At 39.8% G+C, this 26758-nt stretch overlaps 1 protein-coding gene across 1 annotated transcript; it reads right to left on the bottom strand.

Annotated features, from left to right (window-relative positions):
* Positions 1-8756: 8756 nt before the first annotated feature.
* FKTN (fukutin) lies at positions 8757-26758 on the bottom strand. Its single transcript, XM_065740749.1, has 9 exons — positions 26617-26758; positions 26073-26132; positions 20478-20678; positions 18710-18987; positions 17303-17435; positions 16077-16206; positions 14856-14989; positions 12766-12893; positions 8757-9359 (listed from the first exon to the last, which is right to left on the bottom strand). Exons 1-9 carry the CDS (start codon positions 26719-26721, stop codon positions 9146-9148), a joined length of 1383 nt encoding a protein of 460 aa, XP_065596821.1. The 5' UTR covers positions 26722-26758; the 3' UTR covers positions 8757-9145.

Genomic DNA, 26758 nt, shown 5'->3' with positions numbered 1-26758 from the left:
ACATCCACACATTTCTCCACCACTTCCCTGGGCAGCCTCTGCATGCCAGTGCCTCTCATCTCTTTTTGAGAAGAAATCATTCCTCATATCCAACCTGAACTTCCTCTGGTGCAACTTGAGGCCATTATCTCCCATCCTAAGCCATTATCTCTTGTCCTGAAATGGTTTCTGTCCTGTACAGGAACAATCGTGTTTCTCTCTGTGTTTTCCCCTTTTCTCACGCAGAAAACACTGGCCTCAGGGTACTAATTCCTGGGAACTCGCACCTCCTTGGCAGTCCCTTCTCTTCCCCAACAAGGTGGTTGTGTCAGAAGGCTCCTAAGAGCTGATACTCTGCTATGAACCAGCCTTGCTGAGTATTGCAAAACTATGGGAGCAGCACCATGTTCTCAGCAACAAAGCTCCAGGGCTCTTCAATGCAAGTTGTGCTGAAACATTATTTTAAGAACTGGTACAGGAAATTTGCCTGTCTGGTCACCACTGTGGCCGAAATGGAAAGCATCCAGCTCCAGATTTCAGCCAGCCCCATGTCAGCCTTCTGGAGGAGTAAGGACTGGGTAACATCTAGAGAAGCTCAGGAATAGCACTGGGGAAGATCTGGGAGATGCTGTGGTGTGGGCCCTTCCTTGGTTTGCTCACAAGAGATACTGAGGACCATTGCCTGCAGGTTTGAACAGCTGTACTTGTACAACAGGGAAAAGCAGCCAAGAATTTGACCAAGGGGCTAAAGATTGACTTCATTAGCTGCTTGTAATTAAGTATAATAATTTGCCCCTAACAGCAAAACAACAGGCACTATTCAACGAAGAAATGTTCAGTGTATTGCAATGGCACTGTTAATGAAGAAAAAACTGCTGCAGCAAGCATCCACTGGCTGCTGAAAACATTGGTGGTGTAAGGAGTCACCAAAGATGCTGCAGACAGCACATCCTGAGCTCTGTTGTGGAGACAGGCCTAGCCCCTCACTGTGATGCAACTGTGCTCCAGAGATGCTGCATGCCTCTTTCAGGCTCACAGAGTAGAGCACCAGGCCCAAGCATACCACAAAGTCATATCTGACCACCAGCCAAAAAGTCCTGCTGAATTCCTTTTCCATGTTGTTGCTGGGATTATGAGCCCCATAACTGTGGATCAGGAAGTGATGTCCCATGGCAGCAGAGGGGTCCAGGCTGCACTGCACAGCTGCAGAACAAGTCAGTCCCTGGGGCTGGGGCTCCATTTCTCCACAATAATCTGTTTGAACCCACTCCATCCCCTTAAACAGGGGGATACAGGAGCATGAATTGTACTGCTGTCACTCCTCTGTGGAGCAGAATATAAGCTAACATTGCATGTGTATACATGGTTTGCACCTTTCCTGCTAAGGTGTATCTGCTCTAGAGTCACCGTCCATAATATCCTCACAACTGCTGTTATCACTGGTGTGCTAGGGATCACAATGGCTTATTTCAAGCAGTATCTTTTTAGGCACAGACAACTCTCCAGGATTTCTGTGCATTTCTCTCTGAACATGGGCTGAAGGGGAATGCATGAAAATAAGTTTGCATGGCATCCATGTTTATAAACATAGAATAAACATTTCCCCAGGCAATACAGTATGACATGTTGGGTCAGTCATGGATCTGGGCACAGGGCCCATCCTGCCTTCCACGAATGTATCATAGCTTCTCAAAATAAAATATTGGGAATAAATAGTTCTGGCCTGGCTTCTGTCTTTATCGTCTGTCACCTATTTAATCTTGTCTCCCTTTCCATGTTTGTTCAGAAATCTCTCTCATTCAGTGCAGCTGGAAAGGTTACTTACGGGCAACCAAGCCTGAATGCTGCCAATGTGAGATGATTTCAACTGTCCAAAGAGCAAACACACAGACTTTTCAACATGAGATATTCCTGCTGCTCTAATGGGCTTCTGAGATACAGCTCCAGGCAGTGCTGGTGGTGAATGGGAGAGGGTGCTAACTCAAGATGAGAGGCCAAAGGGTTCAACTGTTGCTCTATGGGAAAGCTGCTATACTCAAAAGTTTTGACTTTTCTGGCTAGGGGTGACCAGCTAAAAGGAGCTGTAATTATTTTATTGATGTCAATGAGGGCCTCTTAGATTACTTTTGAAGTGGTAGGAATGTCAATGGCTGAGCTGGTGAAAAGGAGAGTGAGGCGCCAGGACTGATCAGTGTTTATTTGTCACATGCCAAGGTAACAGACCAAAACCAAATTGCAACAAAGTCATCATAAAGAATAATCAAAACCCATGGGACACAACCTGCTGTATGTGAGTCCTTGCTGGAATTCAGAGTTTGCAGATGGCAGAAAACTGAGAAAAGTGGATGGGGGTCATGCTGCCATCCAGGACCTCCTGGGTGGGGAGATTGGATCTACCTTGTGGATCTCAGCAGGAAGAAGTGCAAAGTCCCACACCTGGGGAGGAACAATCCCAGACACAAGGACTGGGAAAGAAAGCAGGCCAAAAAAGAAAGAAGACCAAAGGCCTCCTGGGCTGCATTAGGCAATGTGTCACCAAGTAAATCAAGTGAAGTGATCATTCTCTTCTACTCAAGAGTTGGTGAGGCTGCAGCTGGAGTGCACTGTTCCGTTCTGGACTCCTCACTGTAGGAGAGCATATATAATTGAGACAGACCAACAAATGGCCACTAAGATGGTGAAGATGGTGTCAGACCTGGCACTGCTCAGCCTGTGGAAGAAGAGGGAATATCTGAAGGGAGGGTGCAAAGAGAAGGCAGCCAGGCTCTGCTCAGTGACGCCAACTGCCAAGACAAGAGTCAATGGACACAAACCAGCACAGACATTCCCTCTGAACTTTAATGAAATGACCTGTGCCCTCCTTCAGGCAGCTGCCTGCAGTGATTTCACTCCACCTAAAGACAGCCATCTATTTGCAAAGAGGTGGGACCATTTTTAAAATAGCATGGAAATATAGGTCAGAAAGGTTTGGGTTGGAAGGGCCCTTAAAGCCCACCCAGTCCCAACCCCATGCTATGGCAGTTGAGGCTGCCCAGTGTCCCTCTAACCTGGCCTTGAGCACCTTCAGGGATGGGCACCACCGCTTCTCTGGGCAGCTGTGCCAGTGCCTCAATGCCCTCTGAATAAGCAACTGCAAAATCTTTGGATTAAAAGCCTTCCAAGAAGATGTGTTTCATAACATATCTCGACTGAGATACACAGAACTCTGGAGAGGTTCTGCTCACGCTCAAGGAGTCTCTACTCTTGGCATTTCAGATAGGGCCTGTATCTACATTTGCAAAATCCAGACTGAGGTTTTGCTGGTCTCTTGCTTTACATGGTGTGAAGTACACAGCTTTCCCCATCACCTCAGTAGCAATGCCTTGGGCAGGCACTCAGTCATCAGAATTTTTGCAGCACCTTCATGAACTACTGCAACTTGAGAAGCACTATCTGTAGCACATTCCTAAATCATTCTCTGGGTTCTTATTTTAAATAATGCAGTGACTGCTTTCTTATGATTCAAAAAATAACCACAGTAACAACAGCAAGGGTGCAAGACTGCTTTCTGCTCATTCTTGCCAAGTTTCCATTCAGAACTGTAAAGGTTTCATTTTGGAATGTTAAATAGATGATTTGTGCTTCAAGGACTCAAGGAGAAAAAAAGAATCTATTGCAGACCTTGAAGACAGTCATTCAGCAACTGGCCAGCTTGTTCTAGAATCCCAGGCACATTTTCTCTGCATTGTACACACTAACATTCATACTGATGGTTAAATTCATACATTTTTAGGCCAGAAGGGTAACGTTGTAAGCACACTGCATGATGATGCAGCAGGCATGAAAGTTCACACCATTATTTCTGTATAAAGTATTTGACTACTCTTTTAAGCGGGAGGAAAGATTTATTTGGGGAAAGCAGGCACTACCACAAGCATTCATTTCCCACTGCTCAGAACAAAACTGCCAATGACCATTATTTCAAGGAGAGGGGTTTTACCCAGATTCCTTAGTTATGGTTGTGACTGGGATTTGACAATACACATTCAGTTCTTAAGTCATTCATTCTGTTGCAGGCTAAATCAATATGGTGTTTATGTGTAAAAGTTCCCACATAGAACTCTTGAGCTGCCATGTGGAGAGTTCTACAAGCATATGACAGAGGACAGAACTGTCACTGAAAGACTGACTGGCACAAAGAAAGGTGTCTGTCATTGCACTGATGCCACCTCTCCAATGCCTCATTCGTCTGTGCAAAATGCACAATTCCAAGAGGCAGCAAAAAGCAGAGACTGATGTTCTCTTGAGCTGGGAGACTTCACAACATATGACAAAGTGAGAGAATTTTAAAGTGGCAAAGGATGCAAACTATTTTTAACACCAAGAGCCAACATCTCCCAGAGACTGTTTCAAGGGAAGGGGCATAAGAAAATGAGCTATTTATTTTTCATTTGCGCAGCAGAGAAAGACTTGGTGCATATTTTCACAACTCTTTCGAACCTGTAAGGTTACATAGTTTTGTTTGCCTTCCATTTCTTGCTTTAAAAGAAGACTAGAATGAATCATACACAAACACTCCTGCTATCTGAACATTCCTTCCAGATCATCTGTTCTGTGCAGAAGTAGCAGAATTATAGAATCACAGAATTGTAGGGGTTCAAAAGGACCTCTGAGATCATCTAGTCCAACTACTTTGTGGCCATTTCCCCTTGTCCTATCACCACACGCTGCTGAGGAGTCCAGCCTTATCCCTTTGCCTCTCACTTCTTAAGATATTTATAGATATAGATCAGATCCCCTCTGAGTCTTCTTTTTTCAAGGCTGAACAGACCCTGGTCTCTCAGCCTCTACTCCTAAGGGAGTTGTTCCGTGCCCTTCACCATCCACTGAACTCTGTCAGGAGATCCCTGTCTTTTTTGTACCAGGGAGCCGAGAACTGGACACAATACTCCAGGTGAGGCCTCACCAGGGCAGAGTAGAGGGGGAGGATCACCTTCCTTGATCTGCTGGCCATCCTTTTCTTAATGCACCCCAGGATCCCATTGGCCTTCTTGGTCACTAAGGCACACTGCTGGCTCATGTCCAACTTTGTTCAATAGCTTCAGTCTGGATTAGACATATCCTTCAAAAAAGCTGTATTGCACTGTTATAGCACATGGTCTAATTTTCACATGTTTTAAGATTGTACATTTTCTTATCATTTCCACAGTGTTGTGGGGGTTGGCTTCACCGTCACTTCCACCATGAGCTATTCCACTATCAGATTACAGAAACACCATCTTTCTTGCACTCATACACAGATGATGATTTCAACTGTAATGTTGTAAGAGTAGAAAATCATTGAAAGCAGTTAACTCAGTCCAACTGGAAGACTGGATTAGCTACAAGTAATCCTTGAGCTCTGTAATCTTTAAGAAGTGAACAAATGTAGCACGCTTTGTTTGCCACATGAAAATGAAGGCTCTTCACATGTTGTTGGTTAAGACCTTAAATACATGCAATTAAAAGAATACTGAAGTTGCCCCCTGCTCATAAGATTTTCAAAATGAAGATAGAAAGGTAAAACAGAACTGGAATTAGGAGTATATAAAGGATTAGGCAACTCAAAGGAACCTAGCAGTGAACAAATGCCTAAATCTGTGTTTCTTTGGCATCAGCACCACAGCTTGCCTCCTACCAGAACCAGTTCTACTGTATTTATATCATTTCTTGGACACAGTCCTATGAGTAGGAAACATGGAGCTGGGTGCTCTGCACAAAGCACATCAGAAGATGTTATTCCCACCACCTTTGTTGTAGATTTCAATTGCTGATATTTTGAAGTCAATAAAAAAGTAAATAGCAACATATATATACACAAGCTTGGGCTTCCCATAGCTCAGTCTGATAGTCTTTCAAGACACGGCATTTGTCTTGACCATCAAGGCATTCCTACAGCCTGAAGAGTCAGATCCCAGCACCAGTCAATACACTGGCAGGCTGGCTTTGCTGCCACTGAGAATTAACTGCAGAGTTATGCATAATATACATGGACTGAGAGTAGCAATGTTGCTTTGTAGTTTTCCGCTTCATCATGTGCACAGTTGTGGAAACAGTCTGGTGTATCATCTTGTAATCATGCAAGGTCAAAAACACGTTCTGTTTTAATGAGAATCAACAAACATTGTAGAACAGGGCATACTCTGTCCTTCTCAGTTCAACTTTTTATTCTCTGCTGACTTGTTTTGCTCCTGGTTTTTCAGTTTCTCTTTCTGACTTCAGAGGAAGTTCTGATTTTATTCTGCTTTCAAGTAAGGCAAATACACCAAAATATTTTCAGTAGGCAAAAAAAAAGATCACAAGATTCTGGTTTGCACCAACACCCAATGCCATTGTGCATTCTTTTTTAATCAAAAATCTATTAAATGAAAGGGAAAATGGAAAGGGAACATAAAAGGAGAATACTTTAAATACTCCAGTGTTCTGCATATCAGCTTTGCAATAGGAGCTGCAAGTGCAAATGAGTGCTGATGAAGAATTAAAGTGCTCCTCTGTAAAGAGCTTCCACTGTGAAGAAACTGGGGAGAACTCTATTGCAAGTGGCATGAAAGTGTCATGATAAAACACCATCACTAGCACACAGCAAATCAAATCAAAATGCCAAATCAGATTGGGCATAGCTGACATCTTGTCAAGTTTATTAAAAATAAAACCTCAAGACAAACAGTCACCGAGCAGTGTAAGAAATAACTCAGAATTACCTTTCAGTACTTAACAGTAACTACAATGGCTGTGTTAAAAACATTGCCCAAAATGACAATAAAAGCATGAAACCACAACTTGAGCAGGAAATTAGACTCTCATTCTTCTAATCAGTGTTATTTATTTGTATTCTCTGAAAATATTTCAGCTCAAATAACTTATACATAGTTATCAAATATTTAAGACATGCTCTCTCTCAGGAACATGCATTTTTTCCATTATAAATTCTTTCCATCTATGAAGTAAAAAAATTGACAGGATTACAATTTTCTGAAAGAATCTTTCCTTAGATTCTTAAAAGAACTATCATTGGTAAAACTTGCAGGCTTATTGTACACATTCTGTTAAACACAGAAGTCAATTACAACAGAATTCTGAGTAGTAAAATCACAGGCAGATTGTCTTTTTCCATTTTAAGCAAAAAAAAAAAAAATCTACCTGAGAAATTATCCCTTACAACACAATGTTCATGTTTGCAACTAGATGGCAAGAGTAGGATTTCACATCTTGTTCTTCTTAATTAGGCAAAGGTACGGTTTTGACTTCAAGACAACAGCACAAGTTTCTTTCAGAAGCTGTATAATTCACTCCAGTGCCTCAGTGGCAGGAGAACTCTGGAACAAAGAGGACTAGCAGGGAAGTGTATTCCACGCACTCCAAGATGAAAAATGAAAACAGGTGGGAAGACCCAGAGTGCACCTGGAATGATACAGTACTGGAACAGTCCCACAGCAGTAGCTATTTCATCTCTTCAGAACTTCATGTATTTGAATACAGAGTAGTAAATTGTACACTAACAGAATGCAAACCACACACTCAGTCTTGCCAGGAAAATGTGGAAGAGCTACAGATCATAGATAGCTCTTCTACTTTAACAAGAAAAGAGCAAAGCCTGATCGGTTGCAAGAAAATGGGAGAAACATTCAGTATCTTGGTACTTATCCACTAGACATCAGCATATCTCTTGCAGTTATGCTATTGCAAATTTGATGGAATAGCTGGTATTTGTACACACTTCTGTTTACGCTTACAGAAAAGAGCTATGATTCATACAGACCTTCTGTGAGCCCAATAGATATGATCCTCTAAAGTCTGCTCAGCTCCTGTAGAGGGACAACAAAATCAGGTAATATATTTCAATGGGAAACCCTTTCCTGCAGCACACACCCTCAAGTTCTCAAGAAGAAAAAACACCTCATTTCCATTCTTAATACAGGTGGTTAGTTCGTAGAAAAAAAAAACAAACAACTGTTAATGGAAGATCTCTGATGCAGACTGTGCTTTTGGTTCTTCCTTCCAGTCACTTAGTATTATACCATAACCCAACACATGCAGAGCAGGTGGGTAACAGGCTCTGAACTGAAACATTCCAGTCCAAGAGGCAACCTGTTATATTCTAGCAATACATCAGTCTCAAATTGAATGCATTTAAGGGACTCACAAATTGGGTGTTTAAGAACTGAAAATTCATATAAGCTCCTGTCATGGTTTTATGATTTTTGGTATTGGTATTCCTCATCATAACATCATGTAGTGCAGTGAGGGTTAAAGAGTTAATGCTCCAGCTCCGTGGATCATTGATAGCTACAGGTGTACCTGTCTCAGAAGAGAAGAACTACGTTCCCCAGAGGACTTTGCATTGCTTTGTATTTCTACATTTTTCCTCTCAGAGAGAAAGATAAAAACTGTTTGTGTGTCACGGGACACTCTCTTTCCTTCAGATCAACCCAGCAGCGGGTGCTTACTGCTGTCTTGCTTTCAGCATTTAGCATAAGGCCTTCAGTTTATTAGACAATCTCTCATGCTCATTTTATTTATTTATTAGCTTTAATTCCAATAACATCGTATTATATTGTGTTATTTTGCTTTCCAATATCTTATTTACTAATTATCTTTCCTCCTCATATCATTGCTGTTGTTTTGCTTTTAGGCCCATCTCTCTTCTCCGTTTTCACTTTCCCTCTTCCCCAGGGTGTGGGTCCATGGGTCCCTCACTCCAATTGTCACAGAACCAGCCTGAACCAGCCCAAAAATCACTGACAGCACCTCAGAAAAAAAGCCACAAGAATATCTTTAGGATTTCTCATCCTATCTCCTTGAGAAATGAACAGTCACAAGGTTTTGATGATCCTCAGAAAGTCAAGGAACCTGGCCTTTGGTTTTGCTTTAACAGACAACAGCCCATACATTTGCTGCAAGATTTTGTATGCCATTACTTTCTTTCATTCTTCTCATCAGTTTCCATAGTCTGCCTTTAATCTTTAACTAACTGGACAAATCACAATGAACATGTAAAAATTACCTGCTAAGCAAAAAATGGAAAATGTCTCTTTAGGAAACAGATGAGAACTTACAAAACTAATAGGTCTGGATGCCTTTGAGAGACAGGAAATTACAAATTGTCAATTTCAAGGATACCAGATGCTTTCTGCATTCAAAGAGGTGGTCAGTAGATTTGAATGACTTCATCCCATTCATCAACAGGCCAGACACCATTGTAGTGCACATTGGAAGGTGAGTTCTTCCAGTCCCATGTCTTGACAGGAGTCTTCCAGTCTGGGCCATAGTTGGCTTCAATGTACTGCAGGGTTTCACAGGGTACACGTACCCTGAGTTCTACAAATTCAGTCCAGCACAGAGTGAACTTTGGGAAGAGATACCTGCACCACAAAAAATGACATGGTCATTACCAGAAGACATGCTTAGCACACTGAGAAAGCAAGTAAGTACAGAGAGTGGACAAGTTAAATTCACAAACTTTTTTTTTCCTTATTTCACAGTTTCCAATCTGTGAAGCATTATTTACTGACTAGACAGAGCTGTTACCAACAGTAGCTGGTTAACATTTGCCATATATTCCCAAGGAGGAGCATTTCTAATTCTACTGGTGCTTACTATTCTTCCACATAAAAAAAAATTAGTCCATCTCTACTTTTCCACTTACAAAGTGAAATTAAGCTACCTTGTTTGAAGGATGTCAAGAGATTTGATACATTTTGGGAAAGGAGGATTTCAAATGCAGCATGAAAGACTTTATTGTGAGTCAGGCATGGAAATCAAACATCTAATTTTTTATAAGAAAGTTTTTATCTTTCTTCAATCTCATGAAACAAAGCATTCCATTTGCCTTCCGTAACCCTGCTTAAACACAGTGCAAAACCTGGAGCAGCTGCAAAGAATTAAGATACAGCTGCCACACTGTACTTTCTGAAACCCCTTTGACCCATTTAAATTATTATATTAGATTAATATATTAATCTACCATACCCAGCTTGTTTCGTACCTGTCCTTTTCTGCAGAGGGCTCAATGTAAGCCCCACCTAGAGGTACACTAATACTACTGGAAATTCACAGGTGAATTTCAGCTTGCTCAGAATGACATCCTGTAGGAGCCCTGTATGTTTAACTGAAATCTATGCACCATTCCTGCAGAGGATCATTCCTCCTTCTTAAGCCTTCCAGAGGGAAGAAAAAAAAAAAAGAAGTGTTCTAAACATTATTTTCACAGGTTAAAATATAAATGAAAACAGTTAGTACTTTTGAGAACAGAGCTAAAAGATTTGTGCATTTTCACAAATTAAAAAGCTGGCAAGTTCCTAAAAAGTACAAAGACAATATTATTTCTAAGAGCAGAGCTAGCAATTTCAGAAAATAAAACCTTGCTTTCATGCTTTAAACGGAGGTGAAAAAGAGCAATCAAGCACTTTTGAATTTATAACCAGAGACTGACATTTAACTTTAAACAGAAGTAAAAAGAGAAAAAAATACAAGCTACCAAGGGGAAAACAAGGTAAAGAACTTTTATTAGTCGGTCTATAATCATCAAGAAGAGATTTACTTCTTATTAACCCTGGAAATCATTCACCTATCAAGCTGAATTGTAGTGAGCTTTCACTTATGCATGGATGCCATCAGCAAACAACTGAAATAATATATCCTCCAAAGAATGAACTTCACAGAAAATGAACAGATCTTTTAAATTAAACTATCTAATCTGCAAATTCAAACGGAGTTAGAAACTCCATCAAATTATGTAACTATTAGTAAAATCAAATGTTTGCATTCCTCAATGAAAAGTATTAGTTTCATTGAGGTTTCCCACCACCAGGATCCTTATTCATTGTTCAGCAATTCCAAGTGGCTCTGACAGGGCCAGGTGCTTTTGTGCACATGTACTGATCATTGTTTCTTCTTCCAGTTTTAGTCTCATCAATCTGAGAAGATTTTATCCTTACAGAAAACCCTCCACATTAAGCAATTACAGAATTAACTTATTTCAAGAATTAATGCATATAGTATAGAAATTATTAACAGGATAAGTTTTTGTAAATGCATACTCTGTGCTAAGAATGACACTAGCTAGCACAAATTTAAAACAAAGAGGTTTCAGTTATTGTTACCTCAAAGACACAGTTATGGGGAAATTCTAATTTTGCCTGCCTCTGCAATGTTGCGAGAGTATTTGTGTAAATAAAGGTGCAAACCATATAGCAAGACTTGTATGGTTTGGAAAACCACTTGCCAAGGAAGTAGGGAAAAAATGGCTACTGAAAAGTATCTTCTAGACAAAATGAGAAATACTTCCATTCTTCTACTTTTATTTAGCAAGATAAATAGAAAATACATTGGCAAAAATAGATTTTTGAAAAAATCAAACAAAACTGTTCTACCCTTCATTTATTAAAAACGTAAGTATCTATTAATCGAGCCGCCTCGCAGATCTGTGGTGTGCTGGATCCAGCAGCAATCAGTCTCTCTGATACAAATGAACAGCAGGTGACACTTCAGATTCAACATGACCAAACAATCACTTTACTTTGGATTGACCTCTCTAATTCAGCTAGTCTCAAAATTTTGAAAGTCTGAGGGCTAAGCAAAATTGTATGTCCTGAAGTCTGCTACTGAAATGCAATTCTGAAAGAGAATGTCAACTTGACTGGAATGGAAACAGATATGAAACGTTTCGTCACACCACATGTACAGAAAAAAATAACTTTCTGCTCAGCTGCCTGAAAAATCCTTCAAAAAAAATCCTTCATAACTTTGTACAGAAAGAACTAACTCTATACTTGCTCTGGACACCCTCAAAACTGTTGTCCGTATTCGACGAAACATACTACATTCCCTGTGCAGGAACATTCCAGTAATTCTTAATGTGGTCTATTTTTAAGGGTACCTTTTGACTCTGCCTGTCAAGGCATCTTTCTCAATCTTGGTTTATAGTTTCAGAACAAATAAATCTACAGCAACGAGTCACACACTATTACTGTCTGGATGACAGCATTCACTAAGTTGCTATTAGCTAATGGTAAGCAAATGCAGTTCAGGAAAAATCCTATGCAAGTCAGCAAGACTTTCAAGTAGTCTGTAAGTATCTCTGGGATGAGATGGGTAATGACAAGAAATCTAAGTATCAAAACTTTTATTCAGTTGGTTCAAGAGATTAAGAAGCTTAATTAAGTTGAACTTATTTTCTGTTTTAACACTGAAAAGAATTAAGAAAGAAATGTAGTATTCTATTTAAAATCCAATTCTTAGAACATAAATAACAAGAAGGTCTGCAATAATAGTTCGTGTTGTGACAGCAATGCAGACATGCCACAACACGTGAGTGAAACATTCCAAATCATTACCACAACATCCAAACCTATGGAGTTTACTTTGGAAGGACAACTGAGGCTTTCTGGCATAACACTCATCAGGACAGATGCTTAAGGACTTGTTTTTCACTAAACATGTTTGTCCAGCAAAAAAAAGTTTTGGACTTTTTTCCTCATCTTCACTCTTTAAGTTAGAGCTTGCACACTCCAGACAGCATTTACCTCATACATGACGTGACAGTATTGTCCCAAATTTCACAAGAAAACTAGCATTTCACAGGCCCAGCACACCTCTAGTAAGGCATAGTACTCTTCTCTTCTCACTTTTGTAGTCTCAAAATAGAAAAACTCCTATGATACTCAAAGAGCACACTCTGCCAAATAAAAACACATAATATGGAATGCTAAGACTAAAACCTAAGTTGTTCAGTTTCTTTCCTATTAGAGGTACAAATTCAGTTCATACTTGAATTTCTTTCCCGACTTCGCCTGAGTTCCTCCATTCCATATGTGGTCATCTTCTTCATAGAAGAAAAAAATATCAAGTTTCACATCATCATCTCCCTGGAAAGAGAGTTCCAAACTGTCTTCCACCTGCAGGACAGAAATACAGACTATATGCACTCATAACACATAAGCCAGCAGGCTTCAAGGAACAGATTTACTTCAACGATCCAGAGTAAGTGCAGAAAATAGTAACTCAGCAATTTCTTTTTTTGGCGCCTTGAAAAAAAAAATTTCTACACCTCAGTAGAACTGTCTTCTCTTTTCCTCCCCAAAGCTCTGTCACTATTTTCTTGCCTTCTGCCATAAAGTGAACATAGAGCTATCTGTTCAACGATGAACTGTAATATCATTCTGCATAGGCAAGTAAGCCAGAACTCCAGCAGTTTTTCCAGTAGAACTCAAAATTACAGCGTGAAGAAAGGCACAAATCTAAAGCAAACCATTTTCCATTTAGATGCTTACAGTAAAACAGACAAAAGTGGATACTGATGTCCTTTCCTTGCAATGAAGTCTGCTACTCTATTTTTAAATATAGCTCTTTCAGGAGAAAAGGTATTATGGCAGGTTTTTAAAACAAGGATTTTAGAAGTGCCTGTGTTGAGTTAACCCCAGTAGGCTGATAAGCATTGCACTCCTGCTCAGTCACCTTCCCTCTCACTACCAGTAGGACAGAGGAGCAGGAAAAGGTGAGTGAAAGGAAAAGCAATAAAACTTGTGGGTCAAGTAAAGACAGTAATGGATAAAGCAGAAGCTGCATACTCAGGCACAGCAAAATAAGGGATTAGTTCATTACTTCCCATTGGGAGTCAGGTGTTCTGGCAATTCCAGGAAAGCAGGGCTTCACTACACATAACAGATACTTGGGAAGATAGATGTCATAATTCTGAACACCCTTCCCTTTTTTCTTCTCTATCCCAACTTTCTTTATGAAATATCCCTTTGATCAGTTTCTCTGCATTTGCCTCTGTCCTCTTCACATTTTTGTGCAATACCTGCTAGCAGAAGAAACAGAAAAGGCCTTGATGCTGTATAAGCACTGATAAGCACCAGATAAAATACTGGGATGTCTTCAACACTGTTTTGATTGCAAATCCAAAACACAGCACCATGCCAGATACTAAGAATAAATTTATTCTTAGTAAATAGTAAATAAATTTATTCTTAAACTCTATTCCAGTTCAAACCAGTATGGCTAGCCAAATGAAACTCCTGTTAGCTCTAAAAGTACTGTTCACTTGAAGCTACAACAAAACAACTTTTACAGCTGCATTTGCTCTGCACCAAGAATAAAAAATGGCTTGCTTAAGGCTTCCAGCTATCCTCACCCAGGTCACACAACAGCCCACTGCAATCCATACAGAAACTGCTAACAACTGAAAGTGCAATTTGCTAAAAGGCTTAAATAAAAGAGCAGAATAATATCAGTGAATAAACAAGTGATTAGTAAGTACCTTCATTTAACACCTATGATAACAGCTTTCTCAACTAAAAAACCTCCCTAGAACCAGCAATAATAACTTAACTATGTCTGAACCTTTGTATTTCTGTGCTTCTATTTCTTTCTTCTAGCCCCTACATTCCACTCTAGAATCAGAAAAAAAAATATCAAAGGTCCACACATAAGCTGAAAATGGACTAGCCCAGCACCTACCCCAAGCAATCCTTCCCTTTCCACTATCTTTGCACACAAGGATGCAGATAATGTCAGAGCTGTTGCCAATCCTCTTGTACAGCCACATCCAATATCAAATATTAAATTCTATCTTAAGTTTCTCAAGAAGCACTGACAGATTAGACTCCTCTAGAACTTTGTAAAATTTCTTCTGCACGAATTTCAGACTCCTCAAACAAGACTGAAATCATTAAGAGTGGGGTTTTCTTACACAAAAACACAAAAAAAATCAGTGAGTCTGTATGTTTAGGTAAAACATTTAAGAGAAAGACTGCAGGAGGAGAGTTCAGCTATCCAATTCTATGTAAATGAACTGCAGCAGTACTCAAACTTGCTTAACTACAGAAAGACACATTAATTCTTCCTTATCTGGGTACCTTGCCAAATTTGTGCTTTAATGGCAATCCTGCTTTCTGAAAGGCTGGAATGATATCAGCTTTGTAGTCCCTTATAAAGATCCCCAGGTCCACATCTTTGCTGTAAGGAATGACACTGCACTGTCTATACCATCCTGAGAAAAAAAAAAAAAGAATTAGTTAACTTTGGAGCATGAGAAATATGTTGTAAAACAAAGGCAGTACAAAAATGACCTGTCAAAAAGTAAGCAGCCTGAAACCCTCAAATGAGGCCATAAACAAGACTTCTGCTTTATCTAGTAACAAAAGAATCACACTGAAGAGAACTAATCACTAAATAGGAGGACTAATGGACTCAGTCACTTCCTTTCTCCATAAAGTCAGGAATGAGAAAGTACTTAGTCTTAGAATGAGAACATCTTCAGCTTCCTGTTCTAAATGTCTTCCTGGAAAATATATTCTTTATCTGAGTCCAAATCTAATAAGAAATTAACAGCAGCCATGCTTATAGTTTTCTATGATTATCTGAAATACATTTGAAGCACTACTGCAAAACACTAAGACATTAACAGGGACATTCTTCTGTTTGTTTCATTAACACAATTTTGGTAACTGGTCCTTCAAAAAATGATATTCTCTAGGACTAAAAAAACTGAAGGTGACTTAGGTTGTGATAACTCACATGTGCAAATTTCAATAAGGAAAGAATCTTCACCAGTAATAAGATACTTATTTCAACTTCCAACAGAATTAAAATTGTGTAGTGCCTGCTCGACTAGTTTAATTTTTTATTAAAAGACTGTGTTTTAAAATATATAAATAAATATTGAATAGTAATAAAAGGCCAATGATAAACATCAAAAAGCATGGGAAAAAAAATTACACGAGAGTCTATAAGAACATCAAAAAAATGTTCATCATTATATCCTCCAGCCAGCACTTAACAAGTTATAAGCCACACAACTTAAGAGAACTTGCAGTTACTTTCCAAGCGAAGACCAACACAACACAGAAGCTGCCAACGTTTAACACTTTACTTGGAATATACTCATCATCTCCAAGGCTCAAGTACTTCAAGATAAACCATGTGGTTAGGAGAAAAAGGCCTTATTTTAATCAAGCTAACACAGAACATATGCTTCAGACTTCACAGATACAACCTTCCAGCTGCTAACCTCAGGTGACATAACAAATGCAACAGAAGATATTTAAAAAATTTCAGCTTAATTAAAAAGGTTTTACCAAGGCACGTTCCACTGCTCAGCCAGAACTTTACTCCCAAGTTATTCAGTGTCAGGGCAGCCAGATGGAGCAAGGATTTTGCTCTTTTTCTGAATTCTACTGCATCAATAGAGGCATCATCAGGGTATAGCTGGAATGCAAAATTAAGCTGTTACAAGAGAGCAAACTTCACTCATTTTTCAGCATCCCAGGAAAAAATGACCTCTGAAAATGTATTTAAATAATATCTGGGCATTATCTGTCCTCACACACATAGTTCAGTTTGAGAACGTGTACTAGAATCACAAGTCAAATTTCAACCATGAAATGTCAATATTAATTTTTGACAAAGTAGTGTAATGTAAGGTCACAGAAAAATAGAACAAGACTATATATAATTAGACAAAGATACGTGGCAACAGCACACAGTTCCTAACTCTGCTCACAGTTAAGCCAATACCCATAGTCTAGGGGAAAGCAGGGATGTAATTGCTTCTGAGCACAACAGAAATTTATTTGGCGCCACCAAGTGCTACAGTTGGATGTTGAGAACTTTTGCTACATAACTGTAGCAACGTGAATAGAAAACTGTGCCAACAGCTCAGTAACAACTGTAAAGAAAAGCCAAAACTAGGGAGGCAGCATGAGCAAACGTTCCCAAATCAAACATGGGAACAATTCACTGATCAGTCAACAACTGGCATCACTATGATCTCCTGGGCGACAGACACTTGAAGAAGTCTCCAAATAGAAGCCAGTTGCTTAATTTCAGTATTGAAGTTCAATATACTTCCCCAAGCCCATTTTCTCTATGTGTGACAGTTACTGCCTAGAGGTTCCAGAGAATTGGAAATCAGAACTGGGAATGTAGAATTGCAATACATGGCTCAAATGAACATAAAAATAAGGATTACCCAGAACCTTGAGAAATGCCGTAAGTAAAATTTTAGACTACAAAGATGCAAAACAACTCATGAAATCTGTTTAACAGTAAGATTATGATAAAACTATGGAGACGTTAGTTATCCCATCTTTCCATATCCATAGAAAACAGAAAAAGACACTCACAAGTCAAAAAAAAGAATCATGATTCTACAGCTAAAGTTGCTATTTACTAAAGTCTGAGTTCTATAGTTAGCACTATGCATGTGAAAGGTTGCATTCAAATAAAAAAGTGATGAACTGGTTTGGGTCAACTGGTGAAAATGTGCATTACTTCTCAGAAATGCTAACTGATTACCACTAACCTGAAAGAAAGCCCGAGCTTCTCTGTACCTACATTCAAGAAATCTAGAGTGTGACATCTCTTCTAGAAAACTGGATGGATTTTTTGGAATTTGAACTTTTAAATCATCAATAGAAACAAGCAGAAGTTCAGGCCTGCATGGAAAGAAAGATAATAGGTTACTCTGCTCAACTCCTCTACAAACAAGCCATTTTGTCCTCCAGCACTACTTGAAAACTTCAAACATACTACTGTCAGTGACGCCTCTGTCTAAACAAACCCAAAATGATTTAAGAGGAGGGACAAAAGCTTCAACACACTCTCATACTCTTCCAAATTTCATTTAAAAAGAAATTCTGTGCCTGTAAGCCCACACTTACTTTTTCATATCAGCATTTCCTTCACTGACTCTTAACTTATGCTAATTTTGTTCAGATTTGCTATTCAATGCTCTTGAAAATTCGGGTTATTTATTTGGTTGTCTAAATATGGGATACAGTTTTAGAGTCAAATTTCAACATGTCCACAGAGGCTATTCACCTTTAAAATTTGAAAACCAGTAAGTCTTGACTTAAAGTCTGTAAAGTGATATTTAACAGCTTACATAGTCATTTCTAAATGTTTAGGAACACAGTCCATATAGCTTCCATGTTTTAAAAGGAAGCAAAAGTAGACTTGGCTTTAAGGAAAAAACATGAATAGATTTATTCTGACCTGTGAAACATCCGCCTGTTTTAGTATGATACGAACACATGCCATAAAGAATATTGCTCTCAAAGCATAGTTGTACATGCCTGGCTTTGAGAACCATGACAAGATTTGGCATCATCTGTATTTTCTGAAACATTGCTATTGAAAGCGCTGTAACAAAAGGCAGACATTTTCTTTAACTTTACCAATGTGATGCAAAGTTTAAGCATAAGACTAAGGAGAAATAATACCATCAATTCAAATATTTACACAAATAAGGAGTTGAAGCAGCACTTTACACATGTGGGTTAAAAAGTATATGTTGCTACTTGTTTGCATGATATAAACATGACTTCTCTTCATTCACATTTTTTAACAATAGTCATTGAAATTATTCCTAAACAGATTTGTGTTGCCTTTCATTTTCAACTATGTTCAAAATCTGTATGAAACTTTTGGATAAATATGACTGTAGGAAGAACACCAAACATGTATCAGTTATTACTACATCTCCAGCTATTTTAACTTTACTTCTCTCATTTCTCATTTGTAAATGATGAGAAACTCTTGTTTTCAACAACCAGAACTGGATTTACCTTCATAAATTTATCTTACAGGCACTCCAAGAGCTAAAATATTCATGTCAGAATTTATAGAAAAGGTCAAGTTTATATACAAGAGAAAGAAATTATTTTGGAAATGATGCTACAGCCTTTTGCCTCCTTTGTTGTGAACTCACTTTTCGTATGCTCCAGGGTAGCGACCAAAATCCAATTTCCGGAAAGGCACAGATTTTCTGTCCATATGTTGCTTGAGCCTTAGGGGGCCATGCCAAAGGAAATTACCACTCCTCTCATAGAACACCACCAGGTGAATGGCATGAGATGCTAGTTTAAAAATGTAGTGCAAGGGAATTTCAGTCCCAGACAGGTCATCCATCCCATCCAAGCGAGGGTCCTTATTTAGAACCTTTAGCCACTGGAACCCTATCTTCTCAGCATTTCTAAAAAGTCCCACCTAAAAATGGGAGAGAGGAAAAGACAGAAAGAGAGACAGAAGCTAAACCAAAACTGAATGCTGAAGTTTAAAAACTGACATTAATCCCAATTCTCATTCTCTAAACACATTTAAGCATCAACTACTCAACAGTACGTCACAACTTAAACATTAGGAACCTAAACCAATTCCAGTGCTATGTTTCATTTTCTTAAATTTTGACCAGCTAATTGTCAATAAAGCCACGAAGTAAACACTGTGCATTTTGTAGCATCAATAACTCTTTGCAGAAACTCTACACAAATAATATGAGTTGTAATCCACAATCTATGCTGTAATTAAAAGCTGTATTCATTGCAGTAATAAAAGCATTCATGTGCATAGGCAGCTATCAACAGATTTCAAATTTTTAAATATATTAATGTTAAGCCACTGACTTTCCTATTTTCATTAAAAATAAATAAATAAATAAATAAGTATGATTTTCTGCCCAGTAAGAACCAATCAGCATCTGACAATCCCTTTCAGTTACTCCTCCACATAGGACAGAGAGTAACAATAAACTACCAAGGAATGGGGAGATGCAGTTCTATTACTGTTCTGCTTTATGTTGTTATTCTCAGTTCTTTTGATTTCTTAACCGCTATGGTTAAATCTTCTGATCAACTCCAGAGCACCACCACTCTTCACTTGGTTAGGACTGTTTCTGTAAAAAAGCTACAGAACATTTTAATATTTCTTGATGGGGATGTGGACAGGGATGTGAATGTGAAAAGGAAAAGAAAAAAAAGACATTTATAAACAGCAGCCCTAGTTTGTATAGTTTATGTACTTCCAGATGCCTCAAATGCGGAAGTTAATTTAATTTTGTCCTTCATCTCCTACTACATCTCCACTTTTAAACACATCCACTTTAAAATCTCAGACTACTGAAGAAAAACAGCAGGTGCTACTATACTAAGTGACAAAACAAAATGGTGTAAGTACACAGATGCACTAAAAGAAATGTAAATAAGCAGATTATCATAATCTTTCCAGCCCTGTCACATCAATACTTGCATTTTCTCAACAGATCCCCAGATTAAACATTTATTAAGGCTATATGTACATAACAGGCTTGAAGATTTCCCCTTCTATTTTAAAATATCAACTTTTTTACTTTTTGGGGATGGCACCTTATAACAATTGCTTCCAAATACTGTGGACAGCTTCTCAAGAGCCTTTTATTATAAGGAAGGACTCTTAATACCTATTTGCAAGTCAATTATGTGACTTTCTTCAGAGTCAGGGTTGCTATTCTCTTTCAACAACTTGCATGTTTCTACATGTTTCTAAAACCTCACAGCCTAGTGCCTGAATACCTTTTACTTCAGATTCTTCTACCTTTACTCTTACCAGGTTTACAACAAATTCTATGTCCTTAATACAAACATGAAAGGACTATGACACAAAATCATAGAACAGTTAAACACATTAGAACACAAGATAAGAGATGAAGAGAAGAAATTTACTTCATGTTTCCATGCTTTGTCCAGTAGCGCAAATGTAGTGAAGTCTCTTGGAGCACAGAAGTACTTGCATTCTGGACTAGGGCCATCAGAACTTCTTATCTGTTCAATGTCTTTATCGATAAGTCCCAGAATTAAAGGATCGATCAAATACACTGGTATATTGTGACTAGATATTAAGCCTAGGAACTTCCTAACCACGTGCTGTTAGACAGAAGAAAAAACTAGAAGTTAGAAACATCATTTGTAATGGTACACAAGTCAACACATTAACTCTGGATCAAATGATAAAAGAAAATCTTATCTCCCAATACATGTTCTAAGTGTGCCTTTGCCTCCATAAGCAATTGCAGAAACTGAAATTTCTTCTTTAAGAAGAGCAGTCTTCTCTCAAGCACTCCACTATCTCTAAGACTAGAGGAAAAGTCTTTTGTATTCACTTAGAAATTTCCAGAAGATAAAGTGCTTCAGAGTGCTGCAATCTAGTATAAGCTCTAAATTAAGCTCTAGATTCTTTCCACTTTCAGATCAAGTTGGAAAGCACTTAAATAAACTAACAGATCACAGGAGTAGGTGGAAAGCACATATGGGTGCAGAGGGAACTGGCTGATGTCTTTCTGTAGCTGCTGTGTTATATTTTGAGTCTAGAAAGGGGCAAATTCCAGGCTAATTTCAGAAAGGAGGACCTGGGGAACTCTGGTCAGCTTTATCTCAATCCCCAACAAGCGTCTGGAGCAAAAGCCTCTGTAATTTCACATGTAAGCATACAAATGGCAAAAACGTGACTGAGAAAGTCAGCCAAGTGAAACTGTACCTAGTGACCTTACTGCCTTGGAAGAAATAATTAGCTCTGTGAGCAAGGGAATAGTAATGGGTGCTGTTCACACCCTTATTTTAGGGAAGTCTGTTGACTTACTCCCACACAGTATCCCTGAACCTCAAGTGAAGAGATATGGACTGGATAAGTGCACGAGTGTATGGAGAACCAGCTGACCAGCAGGCACACACCTCTGGATCAGCTGTACTATGCCCTACCAACCACTAATCACTACTGGCATCTCAGCAGGGTTCACTCCTAGTCAGCACTGTTTTGTAACTTATTAATAAATCTCTACAATAGCAAGGAGTGTGTTCTCAGCAATCTGAGTAGACTACACTAAACTAGAAAATCATTCAGTATGCTGGAAGGCAGGACTATCAAGAAAGGGTCCAGTGACTCCTATTGATGGTGACAGGAAGCACAACAAGGACAATCTAGGCAAAGACAAGGCCTGGCATCTGGGATGGGTGAGCTCCACCCAATAGGAAAGACTGGGGCAGCTGAAGATGAGAAACTGCAGAAAAGCACCTAAGTATTCTAATGGAAAACAAGGGCAGCCTACAGTGTGCCAAAGACAGTTGGGTTTATCCAGATCTAGTAAGACAGAATCTGGAGGTCTAGTTCTGCCTTTAACAGCATAAAGGGGAGGTACAGGGAGGATGAAACCAAGTTCTTCTCAGAGCTGCCACTCTGGCTGGTTGAGAGGCACCTGGTACTAGTGTACAGATGTTAGCAGAATTGGTTGAGAGGCACCTGGTACAAGTGGACAGATGTTAGCAGAATTTTTTCCTAGAATATGATCAGATGCCCAGAAAGGTCACAATATCTCTATTCTTAGAGCTATTGAATGCTTTGGTGGCATAAGGCTGAAGCAACCAGATCTGGCTGGCTCAACTCTGCAGAAAGTGCTGAACTCACATCTACGTCTGTGATTCTAAATATTGAAAAGCAAACTCACACAAATTGCCTGGACTTCATGTGCAGAAAATTGGTTGTGGCAGATTCTTCATGAAGACAAGATAGACCTCTCCTGTCTGTTAATGCTTTACATCTTAGATTCAATAGAGACCTCTACTGGAAAGAAGGAGCAGAGGTCTCTGTTGAAAAAAAAATACCAGCAACCATAAAATAGAATGGCAAATGGGAGAAAGAAGAAAACTTTACAGTCCTTACTGAATCATTAAAAAGATCCAGGCAAACACATTTTCAGTTCACTAGTATAGTACTATTCCTTCATGTAAAGTTTTATGCAAACACTGACTGCACAATGCAGTCACTCTAAACCAAAAAGAAAAAAAAAAGAGGAAGGGCTCCAGCAAGTAACAAGTAACAATAAATAATAAATAATACCTCTACCTTGATTTCTGTAAGGCATTTGATACTGTCCCCCATGACATCTTTATAACAAAGCTAAGATGTATGGGATATATGAGTGGACAGTGAAGTGTGTTGAGAACTGGCAGAGTGCAGAGGGTTGTCACTGGTGGTGCAGAGTCCGGTTTGAGATCTGTAACCAGCAGTGTCCCCCAGGGGCCTGTCCTGGGTCCAGTCTTGTTCAACATCTTCATCAATGACCTTGATGAGGGGATTGATGAGCAAGGTTGCTGAGGATATGAAGCTGGGAGGATTGGCTGACACGCCTGAAGGCTGTGCAGCCATTCAGCAAGACCTGGACAGGCTGGAGAGCTGGGCAGTCAGAAACCTGATGAAATTTAACAAAAGCAAGTGCAGAGTATTGCACCTAGGGAGGAATAATTGCATGCACCAGTACAGGCTGGGGGATGAGCTGCTGGAGAGGAGCTCTGCACAGAGGGATCTGGGTGTCCTGGTGGACGACAGGTTGACCATGAGCCAGCAGTGTGCCCTGGTGTCCAAGAGGGCCAATGGCATTCTGGGATGCATTAAAAAGAGTGTGGCCAGCAGGTCAAGGGAGGTGATCCTCCCCCTCTACTCTGCCTTGATGAGGCCTCATCTGGAGCACTGTGTCCAGCTCTGGGCTCCCCAGTATAAGAAAGACAGGGATCTCTTGGAAAGAGTCCAGTGGAGGGCCACAAAGATGGTGAAGGGCCTGGAGGATCTCCCCTATGAAGAAAGGCTAAGTGAACTGGGTCTGTTTAGCCTTGAGAAAAGAGGACTGAGAGGGGACCTGATTCAGGTTTATAAATATCTGAGGTGTGGGGGACAAAGTGGCGAGGCCAGACTCTTTTCAGCAGTGTGTGGAGACAGGACAAGGGGGAACGGACAGAAACTGCAGCACAGGAGGTTCCACACAAATGTGCACAAGAACTTCTTTACGGTGAGGGTGACGGAGCACTGGCACAGCTGCATGGGGGGGTTGTGGAGTCTCCTTCTCTGGAGATATTCAGGACCTGCCTGGATGCCTACCTGTGTGACCTGGTGTAGGGAACCTGCTTTGGCAGGGGGTTGGACTCGAACTCTAGAGGTCCCTTCCAACCTCTATGATTCTATGACTCTAATAATAATAATAATAATGACACGTATGAATCCTCAGAGCTTAAATCTTTGTACACAAATACAAATCAACCACTGTCTTTCAAAAAAAAAAAAAGTGATAGTCTTAGCTTAGCCTGCTGGTGAAATAAACAGAAAGAATAAACTTACTCTAATCATAAAACATCCTTAGGAAATGCAATTCTTACATCCATGGCTTTTCCTGAGAGATAAAGTCAGCTATGATTTATTTTAATGCTATGATGAATTCTGAGAAATACAATAAATTTTAGAACAGTGTGGAGTATCTGCTGTCACTCACACCACTAGTAAGGAAGCTGCTTCACACGATCCACACTGTCAGCAACACTAACTATGCATGATGCCTAACATGCACAGTGATTTGGCAAGGAGGTAGGAAGAATCCAGGGCATTCTGCCATGGCCACACTGCCTAAAGAGGTAAAAGATATACCAAGAAGGCATGGTGAGATGGTTTACCAACTTGATTCAAAGGATAATTTTGATCAAGTACATTTAAATGTCCATGGCACAGGGACAATTTACAGCAATCACAGCTGCAACCGCTGTTAAAATTGTTTAACTACAAGAATTAAATTTCATAATGGAAAACACAGTTCAAAGCAGTAAAAAGAAAAAAAATGATTATAACAGCACTGCTAGGCTTTATGTCTGTTATATCTCAAGGTTTCTAGATGAGGCATGATAAGGGAAAACAACAGCCTGCTGCTCAATTACTAGTCCAGCAAACTGACCCTGGTCTTCCAACTCAAGCACTAATATTCTTACAATCAACTTGCTGAATCCATCCAAACACATCTCATGTGACAATTTCCAACTCTGGTACAGGATTCTGGCTTCAGAGAAGTGGAAGAACATGAGTGAAGACAGAATATGGATCAACAGATATAAGTAAGAGAGCAGCACACTACATGCACTCTACAAGCAGAGTATAGTCACTCTCTTTGTGATTTCAGTGATACTGAGCCAAAAGGCAAGCAATGTGCTAACGTTATTTCTATAATCATAACAAGCAGATCAGACTGATGAACAGGAAACAAATCTCTGCAAAGATATTGACTTTTTTTTCTTATTACTTCTCCACCGAAACAGGTGTTTCTAATTGGAACTTAATCAGTAGGAAGAGATGATCATTGTGTCAAGCAGAAATTCATTCACATTAAGTAGTTCGGACTCATCACGCAGGGACTCAGAAGAATGGAAAGAAAACAGGAGCATTACTAATTACTTACTAATAACCCAGTAATATCAAGTTAGAGCTAATGAGAATTCTGCTTACAGACTGGCAGACTAGAAGCTTACCCCTGACTTCATCACCTAACACCACATTAGTGACTCTAAAGAGGATGCCAACTCCAAGAACAGTGAGTCTCAGTGCCAACAAGCAGTCCACGGAACAGCTGGTCTGGATTATTTCCAAGTACAGTTCTTAAAAAGAACACCATTTCTTTTGCTCAGCAGAAACAAGGCACTTAAACTGCTATTTTGCTAACTAGCAGCATTATCATACTGCATCCAAAGCAAAGGGCAATCAGTTCCCAGCATGCCTTCTCCTTAAATCACCTGTGCTGCTCTTGCAGGAGGTGATCTGTCAGTGAAAGACTTCTGTAAACAACTACAAACTACAAGTACCTGAGTATCTGTACTTAGATATACCACGTACAGATATGTATTCAACTGACTGAGTTTTTGATTTCCGAGGACCAATTCCAGTTGCAACAAATCCTGTAACTCTTAGGTAAAACATAACAAAAACATCCAATTTTGAGTATGCAGGGGCACTCATAACACTTTTCCTGAATGCTGGAATACGGCAACCAGTAAATGCTAAAACGTATGATTTTGCTGCTTGGGAAAATCTTTATGAACCAGGTAATGCCACTTCGCAGCTGGCTAAGCCAGGGCAGCAAGCAGGGAAGTACTACCCTGTGACCTGCAGCTGACTCTTCTACCAGGACACTATGGAACAAGCTACAGGCAAAAAGTGAGTCTTCTTGATACTCTGTCTGAAAGTACATGAAAGCCTACATGAAAACTTCTGTCAGAGAGATTGGCTTTTGAGTATAATGCCACACAGGACCACATAGGCAAAGGTTGCTAAGCTGTAACTTGTCTCAACTCCATCTTGAGCAGTTATGAAACATGTAACCATTTCACTCAGCAAACAAAACATCATTAAGTTCTTAACCCTCAGTGAAGAGGCAAGAGAACTAGACCTTAAGTGTGCAATTCTGCACAAGTTCTCTGAGATCTGCAAAGGAACCATGCAGTCAGTAATGCACATACCCATCTAGTGCTGTCTTGGCCAGCCTGGCCTCCTCTGGCTTTTGAAAAAACTGCTCCATTCTATAAAAACAAAGAAAGATAAATAAATTTCAGCTGAATAGCTGTTTATGACTTCTTAACAATATTTTTAGGGGCTTTTATGCAGTTAGCACTTTATAATTATAGATGCGGTCATGCCTACAGCGACCTAACTACAGTACTGGAATAGAGATCGAGACCTGCTGCTCCAGAGCAGTATGTTGTCAGCAAAGCCGCGGGGACTGCAAGGATTGCAGAATCGGGTCTCAAGACTGTGAGCAGACGTCAGTGAGCGTAAAGCAGCTGGTTGGCAACCGCAGGCAGCGCTAGGCAAGCACTCGGGGGGCAAAGCAGTAGGACAACAGAGGCAAGCCTAAAGACTTCGCGCTGCAAGGGAACATTTACTCCGTGAAGACACGGCAGTCAGTGGCTCAGCCTTCAACGACGATACAAGGAACATCACCTGCAGCCTCGTTCACAATCACGGACCGCAGGAAAGCAGCCCAAGGCGGACGCGTTGTTTTACCTTCTGCGACAGGTAGAACTTGTAGTAGTACAGCTGGAAGAGGAGGAACACCAGGCTGGCCAGGCTCAGCACAGCCAGCACCACGTTCTTATTGACCTTCTGCATCGGTCCCGGGGCCGCGCGCCAACACCGCCACCTCTCA

This window comes from Cyrtonyx montezumae, unplaced genomic scaffold (assembly GCF_038088225.1).
Source record: "Cyrtonyx montezumae isolate F1298 unplaced genomic scaffold, pur_monq_1.0 scaffold_29, whole genome shotgun sequence".
In the NCBI taxonomy this organism is placed as follows: Eukaryota; Metazoa; Chordata; class Aves; order Galliformes; family Odontophoridae; genus Cyrtonyx; species Cyrtonyx montezumae.
Note: the sequence above shows the minus strand (reverse complement) of the source record. Positions and strands in the feature narration are given on the sequence as shown.

What these genes read in the sequence shown, in the direction of transcription:
- FKTN (XM_065740749.1), bottom strand. Translation starts at nt 26,721, where the DNA reads ATGCAGAAGGTCAATAAGAACGTGGTGCTGGCTGTGCTGAGCCTGGCC. An exon ending in GCCAAGACAGCACTAGATGG is followed by an intron (nt 20,679 to 26,072) that starts GTATGTGCATTA and finishes TCTGTCTAACAG; the next exon opens with CACGTGGTTAGGAAGTTCCT. An exon ending in TAAAGCACAAATTTGGCAAG is followed by an intron (nt 12,894 to 14,855) that starts GTACCCAGATAA and finishes TCTGTCCTGCAG; the next exon opens with GTGGAAGACAGTTTGGAACT.